Genomic DNA, 17,437 nt, shown 5'->3' with positions numbered 1-17,437 from the left:
TGAATTTTTAGGTAAGGGCTGATTCTGAAAGAGCCGATTCTAAGCTTTGAAATGATGAATAACTCAATTCAAATGGAGTCTCCTAACCTGTCTGAATATTGGAAAGAAAGCACACACTCTGGAAAAGTATGAACTGGCCAAAGAGGCTCTGAAGTACAGAATCTATTGAGGCGCTTAGTCCTTATCAAGCTGTGCTAGCTGCACGATGAATGGGACAAAAAAATTGTAAACTTTCGTAGCCACAACAATGGAGAGATTATTAGATTAAGCTGAAATTGAGCATGTTCTATTAACCTATTTTGTTAATTAGTAATTCATTATTTGTACAGAAGTTATAAGAAAGTTATTGAGTGTGAAGCGTGTGCAAATGAATTTGAAGAAATGAAAAAGGAGCCTCCAAGACATACCTAATCAAATATATATCTAGTATATATGTGACCGTGCACCTCAAAACGAACATTAAGTCGCACACACTGATTTTGCGTAAAGACTGAAAATAAGTGAAATGGGTCAACCTAGCTGAACTTGACTTTTTCTTATGTTCTGAAAGAGTGGGTCTTCTTTTACATTATGCTCAAATTTGGTATCATCAAACGGGCGGGAAAGTGTTTTTTAGCAGTTTATCTCGAACAGTTTTGGTAGAATAGTGTGATTAGATGTGTCTTAAAATCCCTTCTTTCATTTCTGAAAGACCTTGTCCACACACTTTACTTTCAACTCTAATAACTTTTGAAAGGATTATGCTACTGCTTTGAAAGTTAACATTAATTATGGACAGAATGTGTTAATGAGGCATGCCTAATTTAACCTTAATCTGATTACTACGGTCCCTTCATTGTTGGTACTCAGGTGGTTTACTTCCTGTTTTTTGTCCAATTCATCGCACAGCCAGCACGGTTTGGTAAAGATTAAAGGTCCAGTTTACCTTTGGGAGCAGTGATTTCAAAAATGTTCAAGATATCACATTTGATGCATATATGTAGGTCTGTTGTATCATAAAACATCCTACCATATGAAATATTTGCAATAAAACCTAAAATATAAGGAGATATCAGGGTTTTTCTCAGTAAACCGTAACTGTATACGGTTTAGTCTGGAAACATTTTTATTATAACTATTGTTCACATTTTGTGTATTTAACAACACTTCACATCAATTATACGGATTCAAATTTTGACAGTGGTTGTTTCTATCCCTAACTCACATTTTAGAACTATTTTAAAGCACTAATGCTTTCACCTGCAAATGGTAAATTATGCCTTTAAGCGCTTGAATAGACACTGTACTTCAGAGCCTCTTTTCTCAGTTCACACTTTTCCTGAATTAGTGCTTTCTTTCCAATATTTAGATAGGTTAGGAGAGTCCATTTGATTTGAGTTATACATCATTTTAAAGCTTAAAGACTGTTCTTTCAGAATATGGTCTAAACTAAAAATTCATGTCTGGCGACTTTTTGTTTGTTTTGAGGTACAGGGTCACATATATATATATATATATATACGTACATACTATGTATATATATATATATGAAGGGTTTGTTTGCAAAAACCGATAAGTCCATTTTTGAAGATTTTGAAGTACGATCTCTTTCGTAAAGTACAAAATAATACCTTTTAAATGATATATTGGTCACTACATATAATTATAAAGATATATTTTTGAAGTTATGGTCAAAAGAAGTCAAAATTTTCTTATTATTCTCTTTATTTTTCTTGACCTTTAATCGCAAATATCTCCATTTGGCAAATACGGACTTATCGGTTTTTGCAAACAAACTCTTCATATATATATATATATATATATATATATATATGTATGTGTGTGTGTGTATTTATATGTATATCAAATATTTACGATTACATAGATGAACAAAAGGTATTAGAAAAACTGCGGAAATCGACTTCCCCTTTCATTCTATGATACAAAAGTCAATAATAACTTAGAATAGTTCTTGCAGAATATATGGAAAGTTAAAGCTTTATTTCATTGACCTGTTTCATCTTTCTTTAGTCCTCAAACAAAATCAAATAGTGCGACTTTTCTTATTTTTGTATGCACGGTCTCACATCTATATATATATATATATATATATATATATATATATACATGTGTCAATGGAAATAAACTGGCATTTCAATCGAATTGATCTGGACTGAATATAAAATATATTCGTGTTTGGATATGTGAGTAGGTGGACATGAAATATGATAATAGATATGAATTGTTGCTCGTCTTTTCCGTCTGATCTTTTGTTTCAGTAATGATGTGTACAGGCAGGTTTTGTCACCTCTAGAATTTGACCCTCTACACAAGGCCACTTTACCCTTTCCCCTCATAATATTCCTATTTCGTGCATGAGATAGTGTTAAACGCAAGTTTGACAACACAATCCAAGCACCAACAATCATATTATTGATTAAGATATCTTTATTTTATCATCATAATCTACGGTTAATCACTATATTACGAATTTAGATATTTCATTGTGAAGTTGGTGTGTATGTAATATAAACTGAAATTCTGTAATACTCCTCCGTTAATGTTGTTTAGGTTTTTGGTACACCCGTGTATTTTTTTTTTTATTTCATTTGGGAAGCAGAATAAATACCTACGAAGGGTATTATATGCCTTACCTTTCACTTCCATAGCCATATATATTTGACATTGGCGTCATTTTGACTTCCAATGCTAGTATGGTGTGCCCCCCCCCCCTCTTTGTTTTGTTTTTTTAATCTCTAAAAGGCAATTAAAATGAATTTAATGTCGCTTTACATTTGATATATTGGAATCTGGTCCCGTTCAGTTAAAAGCAAAAATCATAACCAATGTTCATATATACATATTACATAATTATGTATATATATATATATATATATATATATATATATATATCAAGTGTAAAAACAGTCGTATAAACACCGCAGAAGCCAAAAAAAAAAAAATTGGACTGATGTTTCGGTCAAAGACCTTTATCAAAGATAAAGGTCTTTATAAATGTCTTTGATAAAGGTCTTTGACCGAAACGTCAGTCCAATTTTTTGGCTCCTGCGGTGTTTATACGACTGTTTTTACACTTGATATGTAGTTTAATGTACTTTACACACCGACGCAGAACTTTCATATTTCGATATATATATATATATATATGTATATATATATATATATGTATATATATATATATATATATATGTATATATATATATATATATATGAAGAGTTTGTTTGCAAAAACCGATAAGTCCATTTTTGAAGATTTTGAAGTACGGTCTCTGTCATAAACTACAAAATGATACCTTTTAAATGATATGTGACCCGCTACAACAAAAAGGTCCTAAAGTCGCGCACGGTCGAAGCCGTGAAAATCGAGTTTGAAGTCAGAGCATTAAAATTGGTCAAAACTTACGATTTTCTGATTTTGATATACTATTGGAGTCTAACATGTCTTCTATCATCTGTCGAAAGTTTGAAGCAAAATGATCAAAGGAAAGACCAAAAAAATAGCGTTTTTCTGAGCCATGTTTTTTGGCGTTTCAACGAAGCAGAAACTGGTTCGAAAATTTGGATTGAGCGCCACAGATAGGTTCCGCCCCTAACAACGACCAGAGTGATCTCATTGGTCAGTTTGCTGCTTCCTGCTAACCGAAGTGTGAAGCTCGCACACTGCCCAGTCGACTGGTGCGTGTGGGCGATGCTCAGCCGTTTCTCACATGCTGGTCACTGATTGGTTGGTGAGGAGACCGCCAACGCTGATGTGCTTGAATGAACTCTTCGGGGGTTGCTAGGGCTTACCTTCTATTGTCCAGAGGTGAAAACTGACTTGCGTGTCCTTTGATTGCGATTGCGTCGAAAGGAAGACTTTTAGGGCGCTTTTCTCGAAACAGTGATTTTCCAGACGTCTCGACATGCTCTCTTTTAAACATCGATATCTCCGCAGCCGATTATTTTTATAAAATGTGTTATATATCAATTTAAAGCAGAGAGATGAGGGAATAATATCATGCAATTTTCAAATAATCGACCTCGCCCGACTTTAGGATCATTTTGTTGTAGCGGGTCACATATATTGTTCACTACATATGAAATTTTATTTTTGAAGTTATGGTCAAAAGAAGCAAAAATTTTCTTATTATTCTCTTTATTTTTCTTGACCTTTAATCGCAAATATCTCCATTTGGCAAATATGGACTTATCGGTTTTTGCAAATAAACTCTTCATATGTATATATATATATATATATATATATATATATATATATATATATATATAAATAGCCCCGCTATTTATTATGATGACATATTGAAATGCTTGTAACACTGAACGATATGCATTTATTCCTGTGAAGAAAATATCTGCCATCATGCAGGTACTATGGTAAACGAATTGTTTCCGGTGGGACATTGCTGACTTTTCTTCAATTCAATAACCAGACTTCAAAATCTCCCTACGCTAACATCAAGCCTTTAAGACCCCGATTTAATGAGACTGAGTTACTTACGTTCGCCTGGCAGGTAGCTAAAGGGATGGACTTCCTTGAGTCCAACAAGGTAATTACCTATGGAAAGTACATTTGAAGAGTTTGTTTGCAAAACCGATATGTCCATATTTGCCAAATGGAGATATTTGCGATTAAAGGTCAAGAAAAATAAAGAAAATAATAAGAAAATGTTTGCTTCTTTTGAACATAACTTCAAAAATGTACCTGTATATGTAGTGACCAATACATCATTTAAAAAGCATTATTTTGTACTTTATGTCAGAAACCCAACTTCAAAATCTTCAAAAATGGACTTATCGGTTTTTGCAAAGAAACTCTTCATTTTTATCTTATGCGGACGCCAAAATTGTTTGATTGTTCTTAACTGTGTCATGAGGAAACAGTTTCACTTTGTAATTAATTGATACCGTACGCCCAGCCATGAGACTAGTGAACAAGGTATCTCTCTCTCTCTCTCTCTCTCTTCTTGTTTTTTTTTTTTTCAAACAAGGGAAACATTAATTAATGGGCCTGGTGATTTACGTGTCAAATTGAATTAGAACGATGAAGAGCGAACGTCGTTTTATTTTTGTAATCAATTCTATTTCAATTTAAGCAAACACTAGCATGATGGCATTTAAATATTTGATTACACAAAATCAATTCAATCTAGGGAAAAAATACAATGAACCAAAGCGCAATGATAGCATGGCATAATAAAACAAAATAGTTTGAAGTGGAAAATGCTACTGAAAAAACAAAGCTTATATTAGCAGAAAATATTGTGATTATTATTATTACTATTGTAATTATTATTATAATTATTATTATTATAATTGTTATTATTATTATTGTTATCATTTTGTCATAAAGGAAATAATAACTTCAGAATAACATGCTCCTCACCAATACCAAAAATGCTTAGTAAAACTGATTTTTGTTTACCTGATTCAATTCGTGCTTGACCACATGCATATTAAACAATTTTGCTATTAGCGGAAGAGAGGCGGTTTCATCGATCATTTCCATGAAAATCAATCCGCACAAACTCAACACGCCTTCTCTACGGAAAGAAAATAAACATGACACACAGGGGGTTATTGTGAATATACGAGAGAGACACCATGTATCATTTTGATGAGCAATGTCCTTTTTTTTTTTTTTTCAACTGGCATCTAGGCTTCATTCTTCATTGAAGTCACAATGCACTGACATGACGTGCCCAAAAAATTGGACCTGTATTACAAATCTTCTTTTCCTGTTTAATAATGATAAAACCATGCATCAATCTAACCTTTGTCTTTACTGTCCGATAACTCTTCATTTTATAGTTTTTTCACAAGATTCAAATATTTTTTTTTCTTGAATTCAAGCTTACAAGGTATTCTTGAATTTCAGTTTTAAAGACCATTCCACAGTTACGGTTTATTGCCAAAAACACTGATTCCGCTAATATCTTAGGCTTTATTGCGAAAAATTCATGTGATAGGGTGTTTTGTGAAATATCAGACTTACACATTATGCATCAATTTTGATATTTTGAACATGTGTCAATGACTGCTCCACGTAAACACACAAACACACACACACGCACACACACACACACACACACACACACATGCAAATACATACCGGCGACTTCCTTTTTTGGAATTTGTAACCCCACAAACACATGCTTCCTTATAGGTTCTCCCGCATTTTCTTCCGTAATATGATTATGATACGATGAGCATTAAAACGCCTGTAATTTTAGCCCATTGTGTGTGTGTGTGTGTGTGTGCGTGTGTGTGTGTGTGTGTGTCCTTTCCGCCATCGTCGCGAAAATGATAGGTCAATGACGTTCTACTTTCTCCGAAACTTGTGATTCATATATTTCTTATCAAAGTATTCATGACTTGTTATCACATTAAGATTGTCCATGGAAACCTCTGTGCACACAACATTCTGATGAAGGAAGACAGGATTTGTAAGATTTCTGACTACGGGATGACGTCAATCATGTCACCCGCTGGAAATGTAAGTATTACTAAGATTTGCAGAATTATTGCTCAACTGAACATGACTACTAAAAATGAGTAGATATCACGTTACAAGAACGTTATAGTCTTTCTTTTTCTGAAAGATTATATACATACCTTTGTCAGTGGCGGAGCAGGTGGAAGGCGTACTAGGCGCCTCCCTTTTAAAGGGATCGTACAGTTTTGGTCGAGACCTAATTTCAGGTTTCTAACATTTTTTTTTTTTTTTTGGTGAGATAATGAGAAACCTTGTATGAAATATGAAAGAGCATGTAATTTTATGGGGAATTCAACGTTTATTTGATAAAACTTGGTTTTGAAATGGCTGAGATATCAACAACAAAAAAAAAGTGATTCTAATAAAGTGTGGGACCCACTTTATTACGATCGCTTTGTTTTCTTGTTTTTGGATGTTTCAGTCATTCCAAACCCGATTTTCATCAAATGAACTTTGAATCCCTTTTAAAATGGTATCCTGAGTACTATATCATAAGTGTTTTTTTGCTGTCTCGCAAAAAGTTTAAAGCCCAATTCTCATCTCCACCAATACTGTAGTATCCCTTTAAAGTGTGATTGAAATTTAAAAATAAAACAAATATAAAACAAAAATCTTAGCTGATTAAAACCGAGAGTACCACCAGAATTACTTTTGCGAATTCCGGGATCCGCCCCTGCCTATATGATATACACATCCCTATAAAAAATATTTTCCCCAGCGATGAAATTCACAACATGAATCCTGGGATGTCTCAGTCCACTCAAAAACAAGCTTGTGTGAAAAAAAAAAATATACAGAAATAGGCCTTCTCCATTCTCTTTTGAATCACATACCAGTAAGTTCGAGAAATTTTGACTCAAAAACATCACACTAATCTGTTTTTTGCTTTGTTTAATAACGTGAAAGTGAAAGACTGAAGGTGGTAAAGTTTCTTGATACTGCAATAATATATGAGAGATTCCAATAATTTGTATTTTATTTGCTTATATTTTTCAATCATTTTTTGCAGAAACCAACGCGCTGGATGTCACCGGAAGGAATGCAGAATAAAGATTGGTCGCTAGAGGGCGATGTTTGGTCTTATGGAATCCTTCTTTGGGAAATCGTCACTCTTGGTAGGACGAAATGATATCATAATATAGGGAATAGGTTAAGAAGTATATATATATATATATTTTTTTTGTTTTGTTTAATACCACAATAATCATAAACTAAGATTTACACTAAGAAAACGACAATATATAATTTTGATAATTTACATAGATAATTATGTATGATGTGTATAACAAAACACGATATTAATAATAAACACGCATATTGTTTCCTTTGTTCCAAAGTCCTTGAGATTATCAAATTACTGTGTATGCCCTTGAGACACGTAAGGTACAATGAGTGTGAACGAGCCAGCGCAATTCGATGAAAGATTACTATCCCAAACTATATACCAACTAAATACATAGAAAACAGAAACTGGTACATATTATGCACGTGTCGTGTATCTTCCTTTCCTCTGCTGTTTTCTCTTCCTCTTTCCAAGGAGCGAGACCATATCCCAAAATGACGATGGAAATGGTGAAGCAGCAGGTTACCAAGGGTTACAAGATGCCACGCCCTTCTCACTGTGGTCAAGAATTGTGAGTATCTTATACCTTCACTTCCAGTTTTCAAGTGGATTCCATGCAATGTGTGTGTCTGTTTGTATGTGTGCCCGTTTGCATGTCTTTGTGTGAGTCCTTGAGCGTGTGTGCGCTTGTACGTAGGTGCGTGTGTTTGTGTGTGAGTTTGTATGTTTTTACCTGTGTTCGGTGACTAGAATTGTCATAGATTTCTGGTGTATACTCTACCGAGTCTGTCTAGATTCGACACTTTTGAGATTAGATAGTTATTCAGATTCAAGGAAAGATTAGTGCGGAAACCAATGAGTCATGGAGCCTCTTGTTGGTTACTTCTGTTCCCGGCCTAGATACTCTATAATGACCAGCTGTTGGGAAATGGAGCCAGCAAAGAGATGCTCTTATGACGTCATTCAGCAGAAGCTTGAACCGACAATGGAATTGTATCACGTAAGCTATCATACTGTTTTCATTTATATTATTTCCTTCACTAACATAGTGACAGATGTTATTCATCGTGTTTATAGCATTAATTAGTTTTTTTTTTGTTTTGTTGTTTGTTTGTTTTTTTGTTTTTTTTTTGGGGGGGGTATTTTTCGTATTTTTTTCCTAGGGGGTGGGGGTCGTCAATATGAATCAGTTGTTGTGTTAAGTGTGTGTTTGGTTTGTTTTTATTTTTTCTTCATGTCTCCTTAATATAAAGATTGAAGTAAACGAAATAAGTTAGTCTGCGGACTTATTCGAATTTATTTGATGATTTTTAGTAAAACCAAAATTGAAATTGACATTGAAATTGAAAATTTTGTTGACGGGACGATGATGTAATAATGATTTTGTATAGTGTCAATTCAGCAGTTATTGTACCCTGTTCACGAACTGTTTATTTCACTAGTAGATGCAATTATATCTTGTTAAAAACACAAAACATAATAAAGCCGGTTCAATGTCTTAATCTTGTGCCTGGACAAAATAAATTAAAAGGCAGGAAGAAAAAGAAGTTAAAATCGGCCTACGAGAACACGACAAAGAATACTGGCGTGATTATAACATCTAACAAATAGAATACTTTGTAAAATCCAGACAAACATTTACAACTTTATTAGATAACACCTGTACATAGTTATGCAAGTGATTTAAGCATATTTTTGCTATCGTGTCCTTTCAGTGATTTGTCTTGGGAAAAATATTGTCAAACATTTCAATATTGTTTGATAATGTAAATTCAAGCTGAGTTGCACCTGCACATTGGTTCCTATGTGATGATGGGACACGTTGTTTTAATGAAAAAAAAAAAAAGCTAGTGTAGAAATTATACAAGTTGATATTATGACGGACCGTATTTATTGAACAGAATAAAATGGTGTTAAATGAGCCGTATTTCGGAAAGGATTTATGTAATAAAATAATGATGTCATTACCATTACTAAAACATTTGAACACTTTATCACTTATTGATTGTTTTTGATATGTTCATTATATTTGATTGACAAAGGTTAATAGAACACCGACAAATAATTTTTGACAATAAGATGAAATTATCTCCACTCATGTGTGCTAACTTCGCTCTTTCTAGGAGTATCTGTCGCTCCAGAACTTCGACGAGGAATTATATGAGGATGTGGCTGATGTATCAGCCTAGAAGTTTATCAAGAATCACCATGAATTTCAAGACCTTTTTTGACAGACGGAAATTGTGACTTCAGATATTGATATGCATAATGGGATACGTGTGTGTCTTCCTGTCTTTACTGTTCTACTTTGCATTTTAAGTACGTCTGACGTCTGTCTGAGCTAAAGATGGAGAATAGAGCAGCGTTTACATCTTTTTCAAAACAATCGTATCAAAATGAATCAGTTATTGTATTTGCATATGCTCCAGTGTCGTTATTATCCTAAGGGTTTATATGTCATTAGCAATGTTCAACATAGAAAAACACAATGATTTCCAAGCACTTAAGAGTATTACTACTATTACGTTGATTGTTTAATAATGTAATGTTGTGTCGTCTTGGAGGCAAGAGATTGTAAGCTATGTTGAATGTATCTTACGTAATGAAATGTCTTTCTTTTTGAGAATTCGCACGATATCCGCATGTTATTAATGGATATTCTTAATTTAATAGATAGTAATTTACATGAGTAGTCGTAGATTTTGACCTAACCCGAGATAATAAAACTCGTCACTCTTGTAAATAAGTCATTTATTGATGCATTGTTGTCATAAGTCAGTTGTCATAAGGGTGTGATAGCTCTGTTATTGTTATGGACATTAATGCAAAGTTACTGACAGTCTTATTGTCATTGTGCTTTTAATGTACTAGAGAAACTTTCAAATAGTCACATGGTCCAGTTTTACACACACTCTCATGTTCTCAAGAAAGGAGACACAGCACACATGACTTGAGAAGTTGAAAGCCAAAATTCAAGTAAGGTTTATTCACCCTGCACGGGGCAAGCTTTGTGGTCAGTGGACATTCCCCAGTACTCACTCATTTCCAAGATACTTTTCACTATTGGGATGGTAGGGTACCAAATATGGTGGTGGAGAATAAAGAGTGGTATTGCATATGGATAACTCAATGAATAGTATTACAACAAATAACATACAATGTGAGACATGCATATTGATGAGATGATTATAATAATTGAATATCCAAAGGCTTATGGCTTAGTCATGGATACCACAGTGCTGTCTTTATCTAATTATTTTTTTTTTCATTATAATTAGTGCATGCATTAAATTGTAATGTATTGCACCATGTGCATTTACTGTACTTTGTACTAAATATGAGGTTTGAGTTTTTGCTGTAGTGATGCATCAAGAAATCACCGTTGTTAAATCGAAACTTGGACAAACGAGAATACTATTTAGAGAAGTAACATAGAAAAAAAAAAATCAACGTACGCTATTTCCGAGTTTCATTATGGCTTTGTTAGAGACATTCTTGTGTTTGTTATTCCATTGAGTATTAGTGTGGTTGGGGTGATTGGTATTACTATCAGCATTTTTTTTTTTTAATTTCACATATCCATTAGAACAAATCTTATAACTTGTTTAAATGGAATTCAAGGAATACGATTAAACAAAGAGTATATTGCTCGCAAAAACCTATGTCCATTTTTGAAGATTTTGATGTACGGTCTCTGTCATAAAGTACAAAATAATATCTTTTTCAATGATATATAGCTCACTACATATAAAGAAAGATTTTTGAAGTTATGGTCAAAAGAAGTAAACAAATTCTTATCATTCTCTCTATTTTTCTTGACCATTAATCGCAAATATCTCCATTTGACAAATACGGGCTTATCGGTTTTTGCAAACAAACTCTTCAAATAATCCCCACTCGTCGTGTGCATTATGTCGGTAAAATGTCTAGCATATTCACTGTATGTGACTTTTAATTGACCAAAGTTGCACTGTTTTCTGACTTTGACGTAGGTTCTGTATTGGATGAACAAACTATTAGAAGCACGTAAATAAAGTAGTAAAAATAAACAAATTTCTAACGAATCCAATGTCATGTATGGTGTCATATCCAGTGTCGCATATGCTGTGTAAGTGTTTCAACCACATGTGTGTTTGATTCAACGTTTGCCGTTTGTTTGCTTGATTGCTTGTGCTTTTGTGTGGCAGAATTGAAACTGGATGAGACACACAGTTGCAAGGGACAAACATTCAAGATGGAACATTATATGAATGCTAATCTGGATGGCGATATCAATAAAACGATTACAATGTACATTCATCATTCCATCAATAACCCTTAGAAATTGAATTACACAAGGCAGGTCATGAAATATCTGAAAACAAAATAACTTTAACAAAAAAAAAAAAAAACACTGTTTAGGTCATACATCAAAAGTAGTGTGGGCGTAAGATATTGTCTGCGCACAATACAAACAAAAATAAATGATCTTGTTTCAAGATTAAAAAACAATCAAAAAGAATCTGTTCATCGGTAAAATTATTCTTTTAATACTTTAAAGGGATTGCACAGTACTGGCAGAGATGGAGATAAATGATTTGAACATTCCTAATTGAGATAATTAGAACCTCTTATGAAATATGGAAGAACATGGAAATTTAAGAATGATTCAACACTTATATCATGAAAATTGGTTTTCAAATGGCTGAGATATCCCAAAAAAGTGATGATAATAAAAGGCGACAGACCACGCCTTTTATTAGCCATTTCAAAACTGATTTTCATCAATAAATCTTTGATACCCCTAGGAATTACATGCTCTTTGACATCTGATAGATGGTTTCTGAATATCTCGCAAAACGTTAAATGCTAAATCCTCAACTCAACCAGAACTGTACACACCCTTTAAAGTTTATGGTGCAAGAAGAAAACGTTCACAAATCGGGCCTCTGTTCGCTTTAAATTATTCCTCAACTGAAATGGTATACGCTTTACTGTATCGATAATGTTATACTTCATTCATTTTATGGATGTCGCGATTCCTAATGACAGAAGTTTTGGATTTAATGTTGTTTTTTTTTTATTTTGGTCTGTGTGTTTGTTTTTTTAACCGATGCATTTGTATGAATTGGTTGTAAATAGTGCCCTTTTCAATGCAAAAGTGACGAAAATTGACCCGCGAACGGTGTAGCCTCTTTTTTTGATCCAGTAAACAAGATGTAGGGCCTACACTAAACGTCAAATCATTCATGATACTATTACCCGGCCACTCACACGTACCGAGATTACTATATTTGAAACACGATTGTAATTAAAGTAAACTAGAATCGTGTTTCAAATTAAACAGACTCGGCCCTACTATACACTTGCACACGTTTCCACATGTTTCTTTTCGAACGTGTTTAAATGTCACACACAAACTTATTTTAGCTACTTATGTACAGAAACTAAATGTGGTATGCAAAGGGTTAAGGCAGTTAAGTAAAAATATTACAAAAAAAAGTGAAATTCCAAGCAGTCCCGGGGGTTCCAAAAGCCCGTGCAAGGAAACATACTATCTTTTTAATGAGAGAGGCTCCAAAATAGACCAGTAAGTAAATATTGGATGCAATTGCAGGCAAACTCACCTGTCATTCCGATCATAATAAACAATATCGCACACAAAATCATTGTTGTTCAATATGATGCGGGACAACCTGTAGATATCTTATTCTGTCAAACAATCAGCCAGAACACCATTATAGTCACAGTTTTGGCTTCTCTAAAGGGTTGGAAAGGAAAGGCTCAGAATTCGAGAGAATTGAATATGAAATGTTTGGTAGGAACGTCTATATAATTCTATTACTCACACTTTCTGCTTGATTTAGGAATTCTATTACTCAACACTACAATAAGTCTTGATATGCTAGCATACCAAAGCTCCGTATAAAGACGTCAATCTGTAGGAAGGATGAATAGACAACGAAGAATGTTTGTTTTGTTGTTTTTTGAACAAGCTAGCATCTTTAATAATGTCACCTCAAACGTAAAGAGTGTAAGTCAGTGGTGACACAAACAGTACCAAATGTAAAACGAACTCGAGTCGAACATGACTTGTGAACCTTTAGTTCAAAATGACAGAACGTTTTTATGTATCACTTTGATACCTTGCGTACTTTAAAACTTTATGTGGCAATACAGATTCGAATGTTACTAAATGTCAAACACATAATCTTTAATTGGAAGGAAATTAATATGCTACATGGCTGTTCAATTGGCACAAGTTTTGCTCGATTTCGCACACACACACACACACACACACACACACAAAAATAAGTATAACAGGGGAAGTTAACACAGCTTTAAAGAAAGGTATGATTCTGGTTCTGCTTTTTCGAAAATAACACGGAAGAAATCCCACATTGTTTCGTGACAAAATACTGTAAACTATGGATTGAGCAGATTCAACGAGACTGATCCAAACTTAGAATAACTGCAAATTTTAATGAGACTGAAGTAACAGAAGTAAAAATATGAATACCCACAAAAAATAGTGATATCGACCATCTCAATGCACAACTTACCGATTTGGTTAACCGATCCTACTAACGGAAATTAAACTGTTTTGAGTTGTGCATCTTGATTTGAAGAGATGTCACCTTGAGATAAAATGAATATAGCGTCTTATGCAACTACCGCAGCGTGATAAATGAAAAAGAGTTTTGTGCAGCACTTAATTAGAGAGTACAAGATAAAAGGTAATCGATAGGTGTATCTGTAGTTTCCTATACTGTGGTAGGCAATTTGATAGACAGGGAGAATTCCAAAGAGAGTAAATAGCCCAATCTGCCTCACGGAGTGAGTGACTCTAGACAGAAGTGCGAGGGAGGGGGGGGGGGAGGAGGAGAGAAAGAAGTGAGAGAGAGAGAGAGAGAGAGGAATGAAAAGAGAGTCTAAACAACAATACTGGAACAGCTGAACAGAACGGTTGCAATTGACGTGTAATATTCGAAGGTATCCATGAAGAGTTTGTTCGCAAAAACCGGTAAGTTCAATTTTGAAGATTTTGAAGTACGGTCTCTGTCATAAAGTACAAAATAATATACAAATATACTTGGCCTTGAGAGTTTCTTGTTAAAACTATGGGCAGAGGTGACTCCAAACTAGTACTATTCACTGAGGGGCGCAGCCCCGAAGTGAATAGTAGGGCCTACTAGTTTGGAGTCACCGAGGCCCATAGTTTTAACAAGAAACTCGAAACTAGGCAAAGTATATTTGTTTTATATTTTGGATCAAACATTTGAATAAAAAGTGAAAATAATTATAGACTAAGCCCAACCCCGGGACGCTCCGTGTACACAGTTACACTGCAACACTGCGTGTTGGGGCTGGTCGCAGTTAGGCTTAGCCGCACTGCGGCGGCAGCACAGCGCCTATGACGGGCGTGGAGTGACGAAATTCAACACAACCATACAACTATACAGCCATGGAATGGATGTCAGGTTTTAACCAATCAGAACGCAAGAAACCGTACAACTATGCAACTGTGCAACTATGCAACTGTGCAACTGTACAGCCTTAGAATGCCCGTATGGTTGTCACTCGCACGGGCCGAAGTGCCATTAACCGAACAACCATGCATCCCTACATGCATTACGGAACGCCTGTCGGGTTTTAGCCAATCAGGACGTGAAAAACTCGACAGACATACATAAATACATGAGTGTAGGAACGGCTGTAGTGTTTTAGCCAATCAGGACGCGAAAAAACCCGACGGACATACATGCATGGGTGTGTGGGAAAGACTGTAGGGTTTTAGCACACCAGAATACAATAAATTCGACAGACATACATACATGCATTAGTGAGGGACGGCTGTTGGGGTTTTAACCATTCAGCCTTTCCCTCTGCACGTAATTAGCCTTGGGGCTCTGCTAACCACTGAAATCCCCTGACAGATTTATTGTACCGTTGGTGCAATGGTCTCCATTCCTTTCCACATCAAGGGTTCATGACCTGCCCCCTAAGGCAGCTGTGGACGTATACTCAGGGAAGTGCTTCGAGAGAATGAAACTATACATGTGTGTATATCTGTCGAGTTTATTGCATTCTGGTGTCCTAAAACCCTACAGCCATTCCCACATCCATGCATGTATGTCTGTTGGGTTTTTCGCGTCCAGATTGGCTAAAACCCTACAGCCGTTCCTACACTCATGTATTTATGTATGTCTGTCGGGTTTTTCACGTCCTGATTGCCTAAAACCCGGCAGCCGTTCCTACACTCATGTATTTATGTATGTCTGTCGGGTTTTTCGCGTCCTGATTGGCTAAAACCCTACAGCCGTTCCTGTTCTTCATGTATTTATGTATGTCTGTCGAGTTTTTCGCATCCTGATTGGCTAAAACCCGACAAGCGTTCCGTAATGCATGTAGGGACGTATGGTTGTTCGGTTAATGGCACTTCGGCCCGTGCGAGTGACAACCATACAGGCATTCTAGGGCTGTACAGTTGCACAGTTGCATAGTTGCACAGTTGCATAGTTGTACGGTTTCTTGCGTTCTGATTGGCTAAAACCTGACATCCATTCCATGGCTGTATAGTTGCATAGTTGTACTAATTTTGACCCCCCTCGCCCGCCATAAGCGCCAGCCCTGCAATACGCAACAGTGCGAGAGACCGGAAATTGAAAAACGTAGCAGCCGTGGCACCGCCAGAGTTGCCCGTCGCATGTATCCAAGCGCTCGTATGGCCGCTGCAAACCTAAAGAGTAGAATTCGGGACCGGACGTGGCCGGACAACGTACACTTGATTGTAAAGAAGGGTGATTGTGACATCATTTTGCAAGTAGTATATACTATTTGCAAAATGTCGTCATAAAAGTGACGTCATTTTGCAAATAGTACTTCATGGAGTGTCAAACACACCAACACTCTAAAATAGTTCAAAATACCTATAATCACGTGAAGCTCTTTTAATCAATCATTTTTGATCCAAAATATAATACCTTTTAAATGATACATTGGTCACTGAATATAAAGGTACATTTTGAAAGTTATGTTCAACAGAAGCAAAAATTGTCTTATCATTACCTACTTTTCTTGACCTCTAATCGCAAATATCTCCATTTGGCAAATATGGACTTATCGGTTTTTGCGAACAAACTGTTCACATGTATCTACAGGTCGGTATGCAAAAGAAAACAAAAACCAAAGTCAAGAATAGATATTTAAAAAAGACAAAATAAAGGCGATAATGACATGTATGAAAGAAAAGGAGCATTATAGAACAACCAATTCGAGATATAAAGGATCAAACTATGATACTCTTTCTGCTCAACCGTACGTGGATGAAAGAGAAAGTCAGAGAGAAATACACGTTTAAATGGTTGGTTGTAATTTACCATCGAAAATATCACATTAGTGTGTGAACGTCATTATCTGATCACAAATGAGCAGTTAGATATCAGTTTATGCTTGACTATTACATGATTTGTATAATAGTCTAAAATGAAATAACATCTGTTTTCAGGTTTTGCAAAATGTGAAACAAAGATGTGTCCACATCACCGTAATGGCTGTATTTTCTCTCATTACTTGATACTTGATACTGTAATCCCTCTCGCAGCTCCAAGAAGCTATACTGGGATGTTGTTGTTGTTGTTGTTGTTGTTGTTGTTCATTTTCCATCTGAGAAGATGGCTGGGTAGCCCATATTCAGCTACACTAAGCTGGTCTTCCATGGGGTCCAGTTGGATGTGGGATGGGACCACTTCACCAGGTTAGACACCCTGCTCTTTGCGATGAATGAATGAAGCGGGATCTTTTACGTGCGTGAGCTGTGACTCTCATACACGGAACCTCCATTTTATGTCTTATCCAAGGGACAGAGTGTTTTGCCTCTTGCTAGAGGGGACGGTATGTTTACA

General features: G+C 35.4%; 1 protein-coding gene across 1 annotated transcript in view; it reads left to right on the top strand.

The window, feature by feature from the left end:
* The window catches only part of LOC140229906 (tyrosine kinase receptor Cad96Ca-like), a 45,368-nt gene extending 33,784 nt beyond the window's left edge, over positions 1 to 11,584 (top strand). Inside the window, exons 12-17 of the mRNA XM_072310103.1 lie at positions 4,364 to 4,544; positions 6,386 to 6,490; positions 7,500 to 7,605; positions 8,028 to 8,124; positions 8,454 to 8,553; positions 9,677 to 11,584. Coding sequence (XP_072166204.1) covers positions 4,364 to 4,544; positions 6,386 to 6,490; positions 7,500 to 7,605; positions 8,028 to 8,124; positions 8,454 to 8,553; positions 9,677 to 9,742 — 655 coding nt within the window. The 3' untranslated portion in view covers positions 9,743 to 11,584. The remainder of the gene's footprint in view (positions 1 to 4,363; positions 4,545 to 6,385; positions 6,491 to 7,499; positions 7,606 to 8,027; positions 8,125 to 8,453; positions 8,554 to 9,676) is intronic.
* Positions 11,585 to 17,437: the final 5,853 nt, after the last annotated feature.

This window comes from Diadema setosum, chromosome 6, assembly GCF_964275005.1.
Source record: "Diadema setosum chromosome 6, eeDiaSeto1, whole genome shotgun sequence".
Lineage (NCBI taxonomy): Eukaryota > Metazoa > Echinodermata > Echinoidea > Diadematoida > Diadematidae > Diadema > Diadema setosum.
Note: the sequence above shows the minus strand (reverse complement) of the source record. Positions and strands in the feature narration are given on the sequence as shown.